The following is an 18,806-nucleotide window of genomic DNA, read 5'->3' as shown; positions in this document are numbered from 1 at the left end:
TACTGGGGAGGGTGAGGCAAGAAAATCACTTGAACTTGGGAGGCAGAGATTGCTGTGAGCCAAGATAATGCCATTGCACTCCAGCCTGGGCGACGAGAGCAAAACTCCATCTCAAAAAAAAAAAATTCTTATTTGAGACTCTGTTAACTTAGACAACAAATGTGTTTTCATATATTATGGGAAATTTACAAAGTCAAAACAATGTTAATCTAACTTTTTTGAAACTTACATCTCTGAGTAATTCTTTTTTAACATGTCTCAAACTGATAAACAGCATACAAGAGTCTGTCAATGGTCAATGCAATAAAATTACTACAAAGCAAAAGAATGTGAAATTTCCTGGAGGTCCTGGCTAGAGATTTCTTCTGTGCCACCAAGAATACACTCTACCTCAGAGAACGGCAGATCACCATCTATGGGCCAAATCCAGCCTACTACTTGTGTTTGCAAATAAAGTTTTATTGGAAGATGGCCGTGCCCATTGATTGACATATTGTCTATTGCTGCTTTTGAGTTATGAGAGCAGTTAAGTAGTTGCAACAAAGACTCTGTGGCCCCTGAAGCCTGAAATATTTACTGTGTGGCCCTATATAGAAAAGGTTTTCCAGGCCAGGTTCAGTGGCTCACAGCTGTAATCCTAGCACTTTAAGGAGGTCAAAGCATGTGGATCGCTTGAGGTCAGGAGTTCAAGACCAGCCTGACCAACACAGCGAAAGCCAGTCTCTACTAAAAATACACACACACACAAAAGTTAGCCAAGTATGGTGGTGCACGCCTGTAATCCCAACTACTCTGGAGACTGAGGCAGGAGAATCGCTTGAACCCAGGAGGCAGAGGTTGCAGTAAACTGAAATCACACCACTGCACTCCAGCCTGGATGACACGGTGATACTTCACCTCAAAAAAAAAAAAAGTTTTCCAACTGCTACTCTTCATTTAAGTGATATTATCATATGTGCATGTGATTGTTTAGAATGGAAAGTCATAGAAGCAAGGAGGCCACGTGTATTTGCACGGTTCTAACGCGAGCACAGTGCAAAACCCTGTCTATAAAGCATGTGATCAGTGTTGCCTGAAGTGGATAATGATCTTATTCTCCAGATGGAAAACAGTAGGCAAAATCCAAATGCATCTTCTAAAAGTATTCCCTGGTCAAAGATAGGGGCCTGGAGGATAACGATATTGTATTTACAAAGTGTCGTCAGTGATACTCACGTAAACTGCTGCTCTCTATTCTGGATGCTATGTTCACGGTGTCTCCAAACAGACAGTATCTGGGCATGGTAATTCCCACCACACCAGCCACCACAGGACCTAAAGAATGGAGAACCAAAGACCATAACCACTCTGCATTGCCCAAGGCTGGACTCCACAATGCGCGTCAAATCAAGAAATGCAGTGATCCACCCTCTTGGGGCAAAGTTTGGCAGTAGGTCTTGGGGTTTACAAAAAGGAAACTGACAGAACCCCCAGACTTCTGCTGGAAAGCGACATCATCATTAAATGACCATGTCATTCATGAACTAGAGCTGTAAACAAAGCCAACATCACCACAAAAGTGGGAGCAGTTCATTCCAACTGAGGATCAGGTTTTATTTTTGTTGAGCCTGGGAAGATAGGTAGCATAAATGGCTACAAAATTTCCTGGAACAGGTGCAGAGTGAAAATACGGGACCCTTTGTTCAAAGATTATTAAGAATTTCCAGACGGTGACAGAAGAAGTGAAACCAAGCATGGACCACTTCTGCATACATCACAAGCCCATGAGTTGACAGATACAGAGCACATCAAAGGGCATTTGCTGCTGAGGCATGGAGGAAAAATATTCCTGGATTTGGGGGCTTTGGTCTCCCCTTTTTTTGACAGAGTTTTGCTTTGTTGCCCAGGCTGGAGTGCAGTGGCACGATGTCAGCTCATTGAAACCTCTACCTCCCAGGTTCAAGCAATGTCTCATGCGTCAGTCTCCTAAGTAGCTGGGATTACAGGTGCCCGCCACCACACCCAGATGGTTTTTTGTATTTTACTAGAGATGGGGTTTTACTATGTTGCCCAGGTTGGTCTCAAATTCCTGAGCTCATGCAATCCACGCATCTCAGCCTCCCAAAGTACTAGGATTTCAGGCATGAGCCAAGGCGCCCAGTCCTTATTTTTGGTTCAACAGCTTGAAGCCATTGTGTGTCTTTATTGTTACCAAGCAATCTAGCTAAATAGAAACACACATTCAGAGACAGTTTAATATCTTGTTTCCCCTAAAGATGTTACTGTTCATTGTCCAGGTTCCCAAAAGCCTTGGATCTAGGCGTGGAACCCAGACCTCCCTGCCACCATCCCTGGCCCATGAGGCCATCAGTTTTCTACCCGTGTGGAGGCCAATCCAAAGCTTGAGCTTCTCCTTGGGCATGTGGCCAATCTGGAAGCAGATGATGGCACTGAGGAAGTGCAGGGACGTGGTGGTAATCTCAGCCACGTGCTGGCTTCCATTGTGGATAGGGAGTCCACTAGCCACCATGTATGCGTCTCCAATGGTCTCAACCTGAAAACAAAGCAACGGAGTGGCCTTTGCTTTCCACGAAGGAGGCCAAGGTGGGGGTGGGGTCAGAGACTAAGGCCCCTCATTTGTCCCCAGTCTTGAGGCCTGGTGTTTGGATGCATCCCACTCCCTGACCTCCACCCGACGCAAATTCCAGCATTTCTTCAGTTCCTGTCCTCATCAAGGCTCTTCCCCAAAGCTCCCCTCATCTTCCTTCCGCGAATCTCTTTCCCCACAGTCACTGCTCCCTCCTCTGAAATCCAGTAGTAATGGTGGCTATTTCCCCAGCCCAAATTCAGAACCAGAGAGACAGGGAGCAGTGTGCTCATGGAGTCAGCCTTGAAGGATGAGGTGGATCCGTGAAGCGAAGACCATCTCACCCAACCTGAAATGCCCTCGTCTCACACAAGGGCTCTTAGACACATCTATACATGAAGATGCATTACACATTATCCAAAATGTATTCATTCATACACACACACACACACACACACACACACACACACATATATATATAAAATGTATGATGTATGTATTGGCCTGTCTATCCACTTCCCCCTCCATCCTCCTAATAAAATCAGCTTTCAGATCTGTAATTCACAAGAGAGAAATAAATGACAAGTAGAAGCTTAAAGTTACAGCCCTTTCCAGATACATTTGCATTTTAACAGAATCCAAAGATGATGTGGTAAAGATTGAATGTCAGGCATTAGCCAGACAGGAAGAACACCTCTGTCCTGGCAACCCCGAAATTACTCAAAGTCAACTAGTCAACAAGCCTCACCTGCTTCTGGGTTACCTCTTCCCACCGTGATAACGTCCTTTAGAAATACAAACTAAGTTTTAATATGAGCTCAAGCAAAACACCACTGAGAAAGTAATAAGAGGAAAATCCCAGAAGACATCCTCCTAAGCAGGACAGGTTCTGGTTTTGTTGGGTGTGTGTTGATCTGCTCGTAAAGGTTATCTATATCAGCTGGGTGAGGTGGTTCACGCCTGTAATCCCAGCACTTTGGGAGGCAGAGGTGAGCGAATTACGAGGCCAGGAGTTCGAGACCAGCCTGGCCAACATGGTGAGACCCTGTCTCTACTAAAAATACAAAAAAATTAGCCAGGTGTGGTGGTGGGCACCTGTAATCCCAGCTACTAGGGAGGCTGAGGCAGGAGAATTGCTTGAACTCAGGAGGTAGAGGTTGCAGTGAGCCAAGATTGTGCCATTGCAATCCAGCCTGGGCAACAAAAACAAGATTCCATCTCAAAAAAAGAAGAAAAAAAAGGTTATCTATACCGTCCTTTCTTTCATCCTCGAACAGAAGCATCATTTGTGGGGAACAGTGGGAGATAAACGTTGAAGATGCATCACTGAGATATGTGACCTTCTGACCACACTGTCCCCCAGCCTCACTGTCCCCAGGTCCACAGACAGAGGCAGGGCCCTGGGACTGTGGTCAGAGCTGCTGCACTGGTGGCTGCTCACAGGTGTGTATGAGCACAGGCACACGGTGCTGTCCCTGGAGTCGTGATCTGACCCCATCTAAAGAGTCAGAACACACAGAAAGCGGTCGTCATCGCCACCACCACCCAGCAGTCCTGAACAGCCAGATTGCTACTGTTTTTTTTCTGTTTTCCCCATCAAAAATGGTTTTCACTCTAGGTGACCATGTCCTTCTAGCTCCCAGAGTATCATTAGATAGGTAATTGTTGGTGTCCTCCTTTTAGCCATGAGTCTGATCGTCTAAAATTGGAAGTCTTTCTTCACTCTGAATTGCTAAGGATCAGGACAACGAAGTGAGACCCACACAAGATCCAAGGACAACCTTTGGGGGAGAGTAAGCAAGAGCATCTGAAGGAAATAAATATATTCAGGAAAGACGGGAAGGAATTAGCTAGTGGAAGGTCAGTGACTCTTTTTAAAAAGTGTTTAGTCTGGAAACAGTGGCTCACGCCTGTAATCCCAGCACTTCGGGAGGCCAAGGCAGGTGGATCATGAGGTCAGGAGATCAAAACCATCCTGGCCAACATGGTGAAGCCCCGTCTCTACTAAAAATACAAAATGGAGAACCAAAAATGGAGCCACAATTAGCTGGGCATGGTGGCCCACCCCTGAAGTCCCAGCTACTTGGGAGGCTAAGGCAAGAGAATTGCTTGAACCTAGGAGGCAGATCTCAGTGAGCTGAGATCACACCAATGCACTCCAGCCTGGCAACAGAGTGAGACTCCAACTCAAAAAAAAAAAAAAAAAAAAAGTGGCTCATGCCTGTAATCCCAGCACTTTGGGAGGGCAGATCACCTGAGGTCAGGAGGTCAAGACCAGCCTGGCCAACATGGTGAAACCTGTCTCTACTAAAAATACAAAAATCAGCCAGGCATGGTGGCGAGTACCTGTAATCCCAACTACTTGGGAGGCTGAGGCAGAAGAATTGCTTGAACCCAGGAGGCGGAAGTTGCAGTCAGCTGAGATCGAGCCACTGCACTCCAGCCTGGGCAACAAAGAGCAAAACTCCATCTCAAAAAAAAAAAAAAAAAAAAAAAGTGCTTACTGTGAGGTAAAATAATGGAAGGAAACAGAGGAAACTGGTGGTTTTTGACAAGCACATACATCTGTGACTAATCAAGACCTCTTCCAAGAAAGCAAAAGGAAATAAAATACTGAGTTTCTGCCATGAAGTGACATACACAGAAACAGAGCTTCCTCCTGGCTGATGTCTGGGGTCAGTTCCATCCTCAGTCATGCCCCGGAGACAGCTGGCAAGGAGCACTGTGACCTCACAGCCAGGATGAGGAGTCTCACCTTATACACATCATAAGTTGTGATGATGTGATCGAATAAGCTGTACAGGTCATTGAGGAGCTTGATGACTTGGAAGGGGGAGCTGAGAGAACACAGCTTTGTGAATCCAACAGTGTCAGAGAAAAAGACTGTCACAGACTCAAAACGTTCTGGTTCCACGGACCTGCCAACTAGGAGCTGTTCTCCAATAAAGTTGAAACCAGAGAAAGGATCATTTTTGAATGGGATGTTATTTATCTCATCTCCTACAGACTCCTGAGAAGTTGTCCTCATTGGTCCTTTTGCTTCAATGGCTAAGCTTTTGGTTAACAACAATTATTACCTAGAGGAATTCTTTTAACATCCACTTTTCCACTTGCATTCTCTCTAAAGAGATATTTTAATTGATGGGTATAAATTGGGGGGAGTTAGGGGAGAGGGTCACATAATGCCTTTACAAAAAGGATTTTCTTTATGTATATTGGTTATAGAGTTAGAGTATAAAGATTGTGCAATTGTGGAAGTGAATATAATCATTCACCAATCCACAAATCAGTTTTATTTCAGTCAACCAATCTCGTTAAAAATCCCTGCCCCCGCTTCCGTGCAAGAAGTGCAGAGGAATTTTAACAGCAAATACTTCAAACACAAAGTGTTGAGAGAGTGAACATGTAGAAACAGAACCAAAAATGGAGCAATGTTTGAATGCCAAGCCACAGGTACATATTATACACCGTGCAAAGATTTTGAATCTACAAATACCGGCGAGGTAGCAAGTAGTCGGACTCGTGAAACGAAGGCGCCATCTAGTGGCTACTCTCCTGTTGCTGCATCCATCACCTTCCACGTGAAAGACCAACTACAGCCTCTACTCCTATGGATTCAGGAGAGTTTGCCTCTATCTCCCTTTACAGGTGTACCAAACTGCGCAAAAAATGCTGGACCCCTTTTAGAAGAACCTGACATCCTCTTAGAAAAGTAATCATGGAAATAGTCCCTCTTTGTGGGGCTGCTTAGATAGCAATGCTACAGCTTCATGAATGCCCCAGTGCTTCCAAATACCTGGGCACTATCGTGGACAGAAGCTTCTCCACCTTCCTTTTCTCTGCGGTCAGCTGGCTGGTCCTCTCTGGCACTACTTCCTCCAGGTGATTGGCATACACTTTCAGCTTGCTCATCATACTGGCCAGTATGCTCACATGGCTTTAAAAGAAACCAGACATTCACATTTTCTCCCAAGACCCTTAGGGCCTCAGTGGAACACAGCTTCCAACTACACATTCCAGGAAAATATCTCTTGCCTTTAAGGTGTCCTAGTTAAGGGTTGCCAATGGACATTGGGGAAGTGACGAAGTGATGATGGCAATACAGTCACATGACAGGACAGAGCCTGCCTTTCACCAGCCCTCTGAGTCTAAGCTGCCTCCTTCATTTCTCTGAGCCTCGCTTTACTCATTTGGAAAATGAAGATAATCATATGGACCTCATAACATTGAGGTCTATGTTTTCTAAGTAAAAAGTCAGGATATATCTTAAGCTTACTTAAGATGTACAATTAGGTTAATTGCCTTGATTTAATCATCCCACACGGTATACATATGCTGAAACATCACATGGTATAACAAATATAAACAATGTTTCACTTATTAATTTTATTTTTAAATTTTTATTTATTTTATTTTATTTTTGAGATAGGGTCTTGTTCTGTCACCCAGGCTGGAGTGCAGTGGCACAATCTCAGCTCACTGCAACCTCTGCCTCCCGGGTTCAAGCGATTCTTCTGTCTCAGCCTCCTGAGTAGCTGGGATTACAGACATGCACCATCACGCCTGACTAATTTCTGTATTTTTAGTAGAGACAGGGTTTCACCGTGCTGGTCAGGCTGGTCTCAATCTCCTGACCTCAGGTGATCCACCTGCCTTGGCCTCATTTGTTAATTTTTAAAATAATTTAAAAAAATTTTAAATGTCTGAGCTGAGAAATGCTGAATACTGGGCTATTGTGTTAAGAATGTATAGCTGAGGCCAGGTGTGGTGGCTCACGCCTGTAATCCCAGCATTCTGGGAGGCTAAGGCAGGCAGATCACTTGAGGTCAGGAGTTCAAGACCAGCCTGGTCAACATAGTGAAACCCCGTCTCTACTAAAAATGCAAAAATTAGCCAGGAATAGTGGCACATACCTGCAGTCCTAGCTACTCAGGAGGCTGAGGCATGAGAATCACTTGAACCCAGGAGGCAGAGATTGCAGTGAGCCAAGATCACGCCACTGCACTCCAGCCTGGGTAACAGAGCAAGACCCTGTGTCAAAAAAAATTGTTTTGTTTAATATTAAAAAAAAAAAAAAAAGCATAGCTGAAGGTCCAAATTAAGAGTAGACATCTGCCGGGCACAGTGGCTCACGCCTGTGATCCCAGCACTTTGGAAGGCCAAGGCGGGAAGATCATAAGGTCAGGAGATCGAGACCATCCTGACCAACGTGAAAACCTCTCTCTACCAAAATTGCAAAATTTAGCTGGGCATGGTGGTGGGCGCCCATAGTCCCAGCTACTCAGGAGGCTGAGGCTGGAGAATCACTTGAACCCAGGAGGCAGAGATTGCAGTGAGCCAAGATTGCACCACTGCACTCCAGCCTGGCAACAGAGTGAGACTTCATCTCAAAAAAAAGAGTAGACACCTGACTCCCAGGCTGGGGCTCTTTCTACCAACTCAAGCTACCTCTGACATGGTCGTGTCTTCCTAAATTCATGCACCAAAAAATGATACAATTATGCTGGTGTATAGGAAGCTACTATTGAGAAAGTTGTTGGAGAAGCTTGCATAATTGAAGTTATACCTACTAGGAGTGGTGAGTAATTTGTATCACATAGTCCAGTCCAAATTGATTAGTCTAACACTTGGAATGCTGATATGAAAAAGATTCTGAAGCCATGTCAAAACTCCCTGGAAATGAGGGCATTAATTGATTAGTGATGTCTGAGATGGACAAAGAAGGCAGTAGAGTTATTAATATCTGATCCATTTTTGCAGCATTTATGAAATAAAGGGAGAATTTCTTACTCCACTGTAACCAACATGTAGTCCAGTGCTTTGTGTGTGGTAAGCACTGAGTGAATATATGAGGAAAGAAGGAAGGAAGGAAGAGAGGGAGGTAGGGAGGCAGGGAGGAAGAAAGGGAGGGAGGAAGGAAGGGAAGGAGGGAGGAAGGGAGGGAGGGAGGGAGGGAGGCAGGGAGGGAGGGAGGGAATGAGTCTCACCGAACCAATCACAGCTATATAGTTTTTTTTGTTTTGTTTTTTAGAAACAGGAGCTTGTTCTGTCATCCAGGTTGGAGTGTAGTGGCACAATCATAGCTCACTGCAGCCTTGACCTCCAGGGCTTAAGCAATTCTCAGCCCCCTAAGAAACTAAAACTATAGGCTTGAAACTAAAACTACCACCAAACCTGGAAAATATTTTATTTTATTTTATTTTATTTTGTTTTGTTTTTTTGTAGATACAGAATCTCATCATGTTGCCCAGGCTGGTCTTGAACTCCTGGCCTCAAGGGATCCTCCTGCCTTAGCCTCCTAAACTACCGGGATTACATGCATGATCCATCCTACCTGGCAGCTCTAAAGTCCTCATGGTTAACTGAGTGAGAACAAACGCTTGTTGCACATTTAACTCACCCTCTGGGACTAGTCTCTCGTAACGCTTTCTTGATGGAAGAGAAACTGGGTCTTTTCTCCAGAGATTCATCCCAACATGCCCTCACCATGGCCACGATCTTTTCATCGCCCTTCTCCTTGGGCAGGGAAGGTCGTAGTGGGACTGCTGCAGGCTCTTTGATTCTTTCAAAGCAGTTGATGATTTCTGAAATTCATACTGCGTTTAGACAGCCAAACATCAAAGCCGTGTGCCACTTACTACACTTCACTTTCAATAGTAATCGTGCTCTTATGTTTGTAAACCAAGTTTTTAAATCAATATAACAGACTAGAATTCCAAAGAAACCTGGATATTTTGATAGGAATATCCTGAATCTGCCTGGAAAATGAACAATTCTAATGTAAAACATCTGAACACCCTCCTAATTAATCTGTTTTCAAATCAAGATTTTTAAAATAGAACTGTGCTTGAGGTGAAGCATATCTCTATATGATTTCAGGAATGTATAAGCACTTTGTGTTGGAAACCCCCAAAGCGTGCTTCTTGCAATTTTGTTAACTTTTCCATAATATGCTGCAGAAATGCTATTTTAACAAATAATAAATGTTACCATCATGTCCTGCCTCTCTGTCCAATTTAGTAAACCTAATTTTTCCCACTTCTTCATTGGGATTACAGGTGTGAGCCACCACGCCCGGCCTAACTCCTCACTCATAAGTATGGGCTTCACACTTATGAGATTTCCCTCCCTAGAATACATACAGAAGGGAGAAATCAGGATTAACTTTGTGGTAGAGAAATTGACGAACACTTCCCCAGCCAAGTGATCAAGTTCAATGTCAACAGCAACAATCAATGGAAAGGACAATTTTCCTGTGCCGTCATCGTTCAAAACGCATATACTCCAAACCACGAGACAAGAAAAACATATCAGACAAATTCCACGTGAAAGAACTTCTGTAAAACGTCTGACCACTACTCCTCAGGAGTGTCAAGGTCATCAAAAATAAAGTCTGAGAAATTTTCCCAGAGAAGCTTAAGGAGACATGAAGACGAATGTGATACCCTGGATGGGGTTCAGACACAGAAAAAACATTAGGCAAGAACTAGGAAATCTGAATAATGTATGGCTGTTAGTTTAATATAATAAAACACACAGGTTACAAAACTGTGCATAAAATGTCATCTTGTTTAAGGGTATATGTTTAATGCCTAAAAGTATTCTGAAAGTATGTGCCTTAAAAAGCCCTCAAAGAGCCAGGTGTGGTGGCTCATGCTTGTAATCTCAGCACTTTGGGAGGCCAAGATTACTTGAGGTCAGGAGTTCAAGACCAGCCTGGCCAACATGGTGAAACCTTGTCTCTACTAAAAGTATGAAAATTAGCCAGGCGTAGTGACAGATACCTGTAGTTCCAGCTACTCAGGAGGCTGAGGCAGGAGAATTGCTTGAACCTGGGAGGCGGAGGTTGCAGTGAGCTGAGATCACACCACCACACTTCACCCTGGGGGACAGAAAGAGATTCTGTCTCAAAAAAAAAAAGTACCCTGGGAAATTGTGTTTTATTTCCCAAACGAGGTACAATTTGAGACACGAGACAGCGATGGCTTCAAAAGCAGTGACTGAAGAATTACTATGGCATCTTCTGCTTTCTGCGTTTAGCTCTAAGACATGCAGGAAAGAATCAGTAAAATGATATAGGACTTCGAGAGCAAATTCAAACTTTATGCACTTTTGGCAACTCTGAGGCAGGAATAACACAGGGTGACCGCAAGAGAACAGAAAATTCCAGGGCAGTTACACATGACTAGTGAAAAGGAATTGAAATAGCTGCACAAGCTATTATTTTCAGGGCCGATAAGACCCTGGAAAGAACAGGATGTGAGCCAAGCAGGCTAAGACCAACTGGATCCAACATGGTGCTGGATTTGACCTAGGGTGTGGTGGCTCATTTCTCATTATAAGCTCATTAACATACTAGGTCACACACCCACCAGTGCTACCACAGTTCCGGGAATAACTATATTTGGTGTAAAAATGGGTAGCACTGCAGTTCCCAGAAAGCTCCACCTTTTTCCAGGAATCCACGTGAATATTCTACCCCTTGGTTAAAGAAACCCATGAAGGTAGAAGAAGCTCCAAACTCCATTGCACGACTCTCTCAAGTCCACCTGCACTCCCCTATCTTAAGTGTGTACTTTTCACCTTGCAGTAAATCTCCATACTTTAACTATTTTCTGATTTATCCTTGAATTCCTTCTCACGACAGTGTTAAGAGCTTGCACACTGGCTGGGGTCGAGGTCCCACCAGCATCTGGGGACTTCCCTAGCCCACCAGTATCAGTTCAATCATCTGTCTGTTAGCTACATTTCTTGCCCTATTGGAAATTCCTGGGTGGCAGAAAGGACTCCTACCGCGGGGCCCCCTATCTGTACTCTCTGGTAGTTAGCACAGAGGAAGCGTCATGGAAGAGCAAACACAGTGACTGGATACAACTCCCAATCTGCATCTACCAGCTGGGCAGGCGACTTCACCTCACTAAGCCTCACATTTTTCCTCTTGGAAATGGAGATGGTATTATTCCAATATTACTACTATTAAAGTTAAAAATGAATCAATAATGGAGTTAATTGTTAATTATTGAGCTCGATATCCAATAGCCACATGAGTATTTTTAAATTTTTAGCAGCCCTGTTATAAATCAAACAGGTGAAATGTATTTTATAATGTTTTATTTAACCCAATGTATTGAAAAATCTTTTTTCAGCAAATAATCAATATGAATATATCAGTAAGTTTTTTTTTTTTTGGCTAAGTTTACAAAACCCAGTATGAACTTTATAGCACTTCTCAAAATCAACTATCTACAATTCCAGTGCTCATTATCCACATGCGGCTGGTGGCTATCACATTCAAATAGTGCAGACTTATCCCATAGGAGTGTTGAGGAAATTAAAGTAAGAAAATGTACTTTTTTTTTGAGATGGAGTCTCGCCCTGTCACCCAGGCTGGAGTGCAATGGTGTGATCTCAGCTCACTGCAAACTTCCACCTCCTGGGTTCAAGTGATTCTCCTGCCTCAGCCTCCTGAGTAGCTGGGATTACAGGCATGCGCCACCATGCCCTGCTACTTTTTTGCATGTTTAGTAGAGACGGGGTTTCACTATGTTGACCAATCTGGTCTTGAACTCTTGACCTCGAGATCCACCCGCCTCAGCCTCCCAGAGTGCTGGGATTACAGGCGTGAGCCACCGCACCTGGCCCAAAAATGTACTTCTTTTAGTACCAGTAATAGAATTATCTGTGATCTCAGTTATCTTACTGCTACTACTAACAATCAACTTTTACTGGATGCCTGTTACAGGGAGGGCATGGCACTAAGCATTTTACATATATTAGTCCTCATACAGCCCTATGAGGCAGGTAATGATGTTATCTTTACACACTCTGAGGCCCAGGATGGTTAAGGTCACCTGGACAGTAGGTGGCAGAGTCAGGGTTCAAACCCCAAAGACAACTTCTATGCTGAACTGTCCTTCATCCTCTTAATCCATCAAGACTTCTCTTACTTAGACATGAAGGCCTATTTGTAACTCAAGAAGAGTATTATACTCTCCAAACTCCTTCCCAGGCTTGCCCAACTCGGTTGAACTTTTTGGGGACAGGACAATGAGTCTTATTTGTCTGTGCCTCTTACGCCCAGAATCAGCCCTGATCCAAATTAGGTGCTCAGTCAATATATGTTTGTTGCCTTGAAATGTCTATGGCATTTTAGAGTCTCTCTGGTACCTGACACAGAGGAGGTGCTGATCAAATAGACATCGAGAGACTTGTTTGAAAAGTACAATTGCCCCTAAGGAGCTTGGCCCAATGCCCAGACCCATGGCAAAGCTCTAAGAGGACAGTGAATGTTCACTACTCACAGTCCTCTTTCAAAGAACATTGGCAGAGTAATTAACTCAGAAGGCCTACCTGTGCCTTGACCTAGCCTATTGTGTTATCAGTGACCCTACATAATTCCAGAATGTGCACACTCTGTCTCAGGAGGTAATGATCCTTCCAAAGCCAAATGCCAAGCTGTCCTCTGTTCTCTTGGCACAGAGTAGAGGGTAGACTGAGTGAGCTAGAGTAGGTGACAACCACCAGGGAGCTCTTCCCCTTCAAAGCCTCATGCTTACCTGCCATGGTGTTTTTCCAGAGAAACCTGTGGCTTAATGCTTCTTGAAATCTGATGCCTACACTAAAAAGGTTAAATCTATTAGTCATTCATGGCTTGGTGAGAACTTACTGACTAGCTTACTCTTCACTTCAATATAAATGATGTCAGCTGTTTTGATTGGGGCAGGAGGCAGATAATTGGAGTCCAGAATCCTTCCCTGTGCTTGGTGGGAAGGGAAGGGAAAAGTGGGTGAAGGGAAGGAGAGAAGATCCTAGGGTAGGAAAAGACACCACGTCACATCCTCCCAGTTTATAACCACTGCCACTTAAAGATTTTTATATGTACATCTTCAGACTGTTTTTTTTTTTTCTTTCTCTCTCTAGCTAGATTTTAAGCCATTCAAAGCTGGAAACAAGTCCTGTCTTCCTACAAAAGTGACCAGAGTAGGATACACTCTTAACAAACGCTCAACAAAATTTTAATGAAATAATAACAGTGGTGGTCCAGGGTTGCCCGTGGAGACGCAATCATAGAGACACTTCTGTTTATTGACTTTGCTTGATAACAACCTGCTGGCTTCCTATGAAAGCCTAGAAAATCAAAGTCTCACAGAGCTGTGGGACTCAACTCCCTAGAAACAAAAAGCAATAAAATCCTTATTGAAAAATCCTTAGACTTCAACTGGGCCAACCTTATTCATTTCACCTACGTGGAGGTCGAGGTCTAGAGAGAGGAAGTGACCTGGCAAAGTCACTCAATAAGTCAATGGGCCATTACTCTAGGAGGGCAGAGCTTGTGTTTCATTATTTTTGCCCTCTCAGCACCCAGGCAAGTCTTCCCCAAAGGAGTCTGTCAGTTGGTTGATGGTTGGGCTATTGACTAGCAGTGGACCCCGTCCTTCACTGTGCTGCCCAGGACTGAGAGGTTTCCTCACCCGACTGACATCCAGGTCATTGGCTTTGTCCCTTCTGGTGGTAAAAGTATAGGCAACAAGCTTAAGAAAGAACAGCTGGATTTAGCGCAGGTGGGAGAGGGCAGCCTCAGGATGCTGGTCCGTACTGACATGGCTCGCCCCACAGCTAATCTCCTCCCATGCCTGCCCGCTCCATCCCTCATCACCAGCTGCATGCCTAGGGCATGGCCCTTCAAGACAGTGTCATCTTGGGCTTTGGATCTGGCTGCCACCTCTCGGCATTTCCATTGCATTCCTGGCAACAGGCAGGAATTGGTCTCTCTTTAACTCCCTCTGAATGATCTCTCCCCAGCCCCTAATGGGCTTCTAGATGTGACACTGACTGGCTTCTCCCTGTGACAAAACACAAAAGCAAGCTCTAGTGCTTCCCACTGAGAGACAGTATGGAACAGTGGTTAAGGGTGTAGGACTTGAAAATGGCTGGGTTTGAATCCTAACTCCACCATTTCATAGCTATGAGACTTCGGGAAGGTCATGTGAACTTTCTGTGCTTTGTGTTTTTTAATCTGTAAAATAGAAATAACAATAGATCTACCCTACATTTTTGTAAGAATTCAACAAATTAATATCTACATGATACTGGAAAGTGCCTGGCCCAAAGTAGGCACTATATATATTTTAGCTGTTACTATTATTTCCTTCTTTTTGTAGCCACCACGGTACCCTGTGCCAAAGCAAAGATTCTACCTCCTCAGATCAGCATCTCTGGCCCACCTTTTAGGTCAGCAGCTTTGTGGTTAATGTGTCATCCCCATTTCCTAGGGAAAGATATTAGGAGCTAGAGAGCAGGAAAGAATATCAGGAATCATCTTCCCCATCCAATTTACAATCTAGTGATGAGATTCTCTTTGAGATAGAAAGCGCTACACGGCAATGTAAATACGCTGCTCTTTTCTCATTGGGCAAGCTTAGCATTCATTCCAACTTTGGCGTAAAATACTTTCCTCTCTATATATTTATTTGCAATCGGGGAAAAAGAAAAGAAAGGAAAATTGAATAGAAGTGATAGATTTTAGAGCTGGAATCACTTTGAAGAGGAGATCTGAAGAGGGCCAACATCTTCAAGAAAAATCGCAGTTTAATTAGAGACAGAGCAACTCAAAAACACTATCATATTTATTTTTTGATAAGTTTATGTTATACTCACACTGACTATGTCATATGCAAATGAAAGTTTGAATATCCAATCCATTTCGTAATCCGAGTTTCTCAAAACATCCTGAAAAACACAGTTATTCAGAAGATTCCTAGTGACTCAACCTGAAGCACAGTGAGTTTTAACGATTGAACAGATTTGACTCTAATATAGCTTGTATTTTTGGCCAGTGCTAATACAGTGTGAGGCAGGAGACATTAAACCTAATAACGGGAAATATTCTGAGGATATGCCATAACCTGACTCAATATTGAGAATTTATGCAGTCTTGAGTTTTGCAAACACTTCCTAGTTCCTGACGTAAAGCCGTCATTACATTCCATAGTAGGATGGGCCCAGGAACACAGTTCAAGAGTAGCCATGACATCTTAAGAGAAGAAACCAAGCTCAGTTTCCCCCCAAGACAAAATAAACCAGACACTTGGCTAATTTGATTCCCAGAAGGTAGCCTGACAAGGTAATTTAGGTCTTGCAATTAGACCAGAGAGGAGCTGCCCTTGGATGAATAGCAGAGGGCACAGAGAAACTTCCTTATTATCTATCAGTAATCAGACCGAAGGTGGATTTTACTGTTTTGCTTACCTTAAGACTTCCTTTTTTGCAATACTGGGTGACAATACAGATGTTAGGTGGTTCGGTGCAAATACCAAAGAAAGAAACAATGTTCTTGTGCCTTAATTCATACATCTGGAAATAATCATGGTTACAATAGCTCATGTATAGAGCATGTCTGTATGCCCAGGACCATGCTATGTGCTTTGCATATTTTCAGTCAATTCCTACAAAGACCTTGTGAAATAAGAATTACTACAGATATCATTTTACAGATGAGGGAATTGGTGCTGAAAGGGAAGGTAAAGTAACTTGAAGATCATGCCTATAAGTGGTAGAGCTGGGGCTGGGCACAGTGGCTAGCCAAGCACAGTGGCTCACATCTGTAATCCCAGCACTCTGGGAGGCTGAGGCGGGTGGATCATGAGGTCAGGAGTTCAAGACTGGCCTGGCCAATATGGTAACATGCTGTCTCTACTAAAAATACAGAAATTAGTTGGGCATGGTGGCGTGCACCTGTAATCCCAGCTACTTGGGAGGCTGAAGCAGAAGAATCTCTTGAACCCAGGAGGTAGAGGTTGCAGTGAGCTGAGATCATGCCATTGTACTCCAGCCAGGCAACAGAGCAAGACTCCATCTCACAAAAAAAAAAAAGTAGCAGAGCTGGGAGGTAAACCCAGGAAGTCTGCCTCCAGCAAATAAATCAGAGGAATGATCAATGTCTAATCTCAGCCATGGGGATTAACTCAATCACATCACAGTAAATGGACTCAGCCCTGCTTTCCTGCTTACAGCTGTCAGTGCCAGTGTGGGGTCCACAACAGGTCACAGAGAAGGAGCAGGAAGTCAGACTCATGAACCTGACTCCCTCTAAGGACCAGGTTCAAGGTTGGTAGGTAGGCAAGCAGCCATCCCAGACACAGAAGATGAAGGGCCAGAATCAAGGCCAGGAAGAATGAAGGGGTAAAAAACAGAGGTAGGAGAGGGAGATGCCAGTGGTCTGAGATTCAAAGCCTGAGATTCAAGCCGGGGGAAGAGGTGGGTCACGTTAAGGGAAGCAGCCTCCCATCTCTGCTCCTTTGGGACCAGGATAGCCACGTAGTTTCCCTGGAATCGGAGAAAAAGTAGAATGTTCCTAATTCAGAATGAACTGGAAAACGCTCCACTTAGGGCTAGAGAGGGGAGCAAGAAGACTGGGAAGAAATCCACCAAGGAGCCAATCAGCAAGCCCCTCACTATCCAAATCAACCCCTTTGGTGGCTCTGTGCGTGGCCAGGCACTGAGCTAGCTGCTCAGCACGTAAGATCTCCTTTAACTGGCATCACAGCCCTGCGAGGTCAGTATGGTTAGACCATTTCCAGATGAGATTGCCGAAGTTATGTAACTTGCCCAAGTTGCACATTTGTAGGTGGTACAGCCAGAGCTTGAAAATTTGACTCCAAGACTCTATGCTTTCTATTATACAATAATGTCCCGTTATATTCAGAGGAAATCATGAGTTACAGTGATAAGCGTAGGTTTGGAGTCAGCTGCCTTATTCGAAGCCCAGTGCTATCACTTACTACCCGAACAATCTTGAGTTGTTTTTAACTTCTCCAATCCTTTATTTTCTCATCTGTAAAATGGGATTAAAAATAACACCAAACCTAAAATAAAAGTTGTTTTTTTTTTTAACACACCAATCTCATAAGGTTGTTCTGAGCATTAAATCAGTTAAAATACTGACCACTGGTAACTCAAGGTCTGGCACATATTAAATTTTCAGTAAATGGCATATTTTATTTGTATTGCCTAGGGAGTCTGCTTTTAGAGAGTCACTTAGTCACCATGAAAACATATCATAATGTGGTAAGAGCTGGAGAGAAGAAGGCATAGAATCTGGGCACAAGAGACGTAAATATAAACCCAAGACCTTTCACGTTTAGTATGAGGACAATTGCAAAGGACTCAGGGCTGTGATGGGAGTGCTGTAGGGGAAGGAATGCCTGTGGGATGAAGAAAAGGATTCTTGGAAGAGGTGATGTTTAAGCTGAACCAAGAAGGATAAGAAGGTTTCACATGGGTTGTTGGGTGGAAGAGGTGACGTTGTCGGAAGGTGAAATACACGTAGCAAAATCGGCAAGACCAATTGAATGAGCACAGGATTTAAGCCAGGGGGAAAATGATTAGAAAAATAGGTAGGGACTAGGGAGCCAAGAGATTTGAGTCCTTAATTAAAGAGTTTGGGCACTATCATGCAGGCAACAGAACTGGGAAATCCCTCGATGGTGTTTGACAGAGGGGAGAGGAGACATTTTCGGAGGTTCAATCAGACAGTGATATTCTATGTGTTGCTACTTCTTTAAGTGGCCGGTGAGCACCACATAGAGTTTTATATGGATGGTGGTCTCTAAGGTATCTGGTCATATCCCGGGAGGTTTTTGTAGTTTGAAAACTCAAGTAAGCAAACATTTAAAAAATCAAGTTTTGTTGCATAGAGAATGATTTTGCTCTAGTCTTTTCTAACCCCAATTTAGAGCAATGAATAATTCTTCCCTTGCTCAGAGCTTTCTGCCCTTACTCTCTGGGACCCCCATTTTAAAGAAGAAATACAATTTTGTACATACATTTCCCCCAGGGGGACTTGAATTTGGGAAGGACTGCTAAGTGCAGGCAGCAATCAAGGTCTGGGTGTGGGAGGGAGGGTGAGAGAGAACAAGCGGGAATTCCGTTCCAGGCTGCAGCAGCAGCCACTGTCTACATGGTAGAAGCACCAGCCCCCACGACTGATTCATTCACGCCAAAGTAGCAAGGATGAAATCATCCCCACTCTAGGACTGCACTGCCCATTATAGGAGCCACTAGCTACGTGGGGCTATTTAAATTATCATTAATTAAAATGAAATAAAATTTAAAATTCAGTTGCCCAGGCACAGTAACGTTCAGTAGCCACAGGAAGCTGGTGGCCACCTTATTGGACAGTGCAGATTTGTGACATTTCCGTCATCACAGAAGGTTGTATTGGACAGAGCTAAGGCTAACT

General features: G+C 43.9%; 1 protein-coding gene across 1 annotated transcript in view; it reads right to left on the bottom strand.

Annotated features, from left to right (window-relative positions):
* Positions 1 to 18,806, bottom strand: part of LOC105714166 (guanylate cyclase 2G-like) — a 37,006-nt gene that overhangs the window by 1,977 nt on the left and 16,223 nt on the right. Inside the window, 8 exon segments of the mRNA XM_064373625.1 lie at positions 1,216 to 1,314; positions 2,359 to 2,533; positions 5,322 to 5,514; positions 6,363 to 6,503; positions 8,967 to 9,150; positions 14,007 to 14,097; positions 15,224 to 15,295; positions 15,815 to 15,919. Of these exon segments, the coding sequence (XP_064229695.1) occupies positions 1,216 to 1,314; positions 2,359 to 2,533; positions 5,322 to 5,514; positions 6,363 to 6,503; positions 8,967 to 9,150; positions 14,007 to 14,097; positions 15,224 to 15,295; positions 15,815 to 15,919 (1,060 nt within the window).

Source organism: Aotus nancymaae, unplaced genomic scaffold (genome assembly GCF_030222135.1).
Source record: "Aotus nancymaae isolate 86718 unplaced genomic scaffold, 86718_ANA_hifiasm-v0.15.2.pri h1tg000010l, whole genome shotgun sequence".
Taxonomy (NCBI): domain Eukaryota; kingdom Metazoa; phylum Chordata; class Mammalia; order Primates; family Aotidae; genus Aotus; species Aotus nancymaae.
The sequence above is the reverse complement of the archived record's forward strand: the minus strand, read 5'-3'. Positions and strand labels throughout refer to the sequence as shown.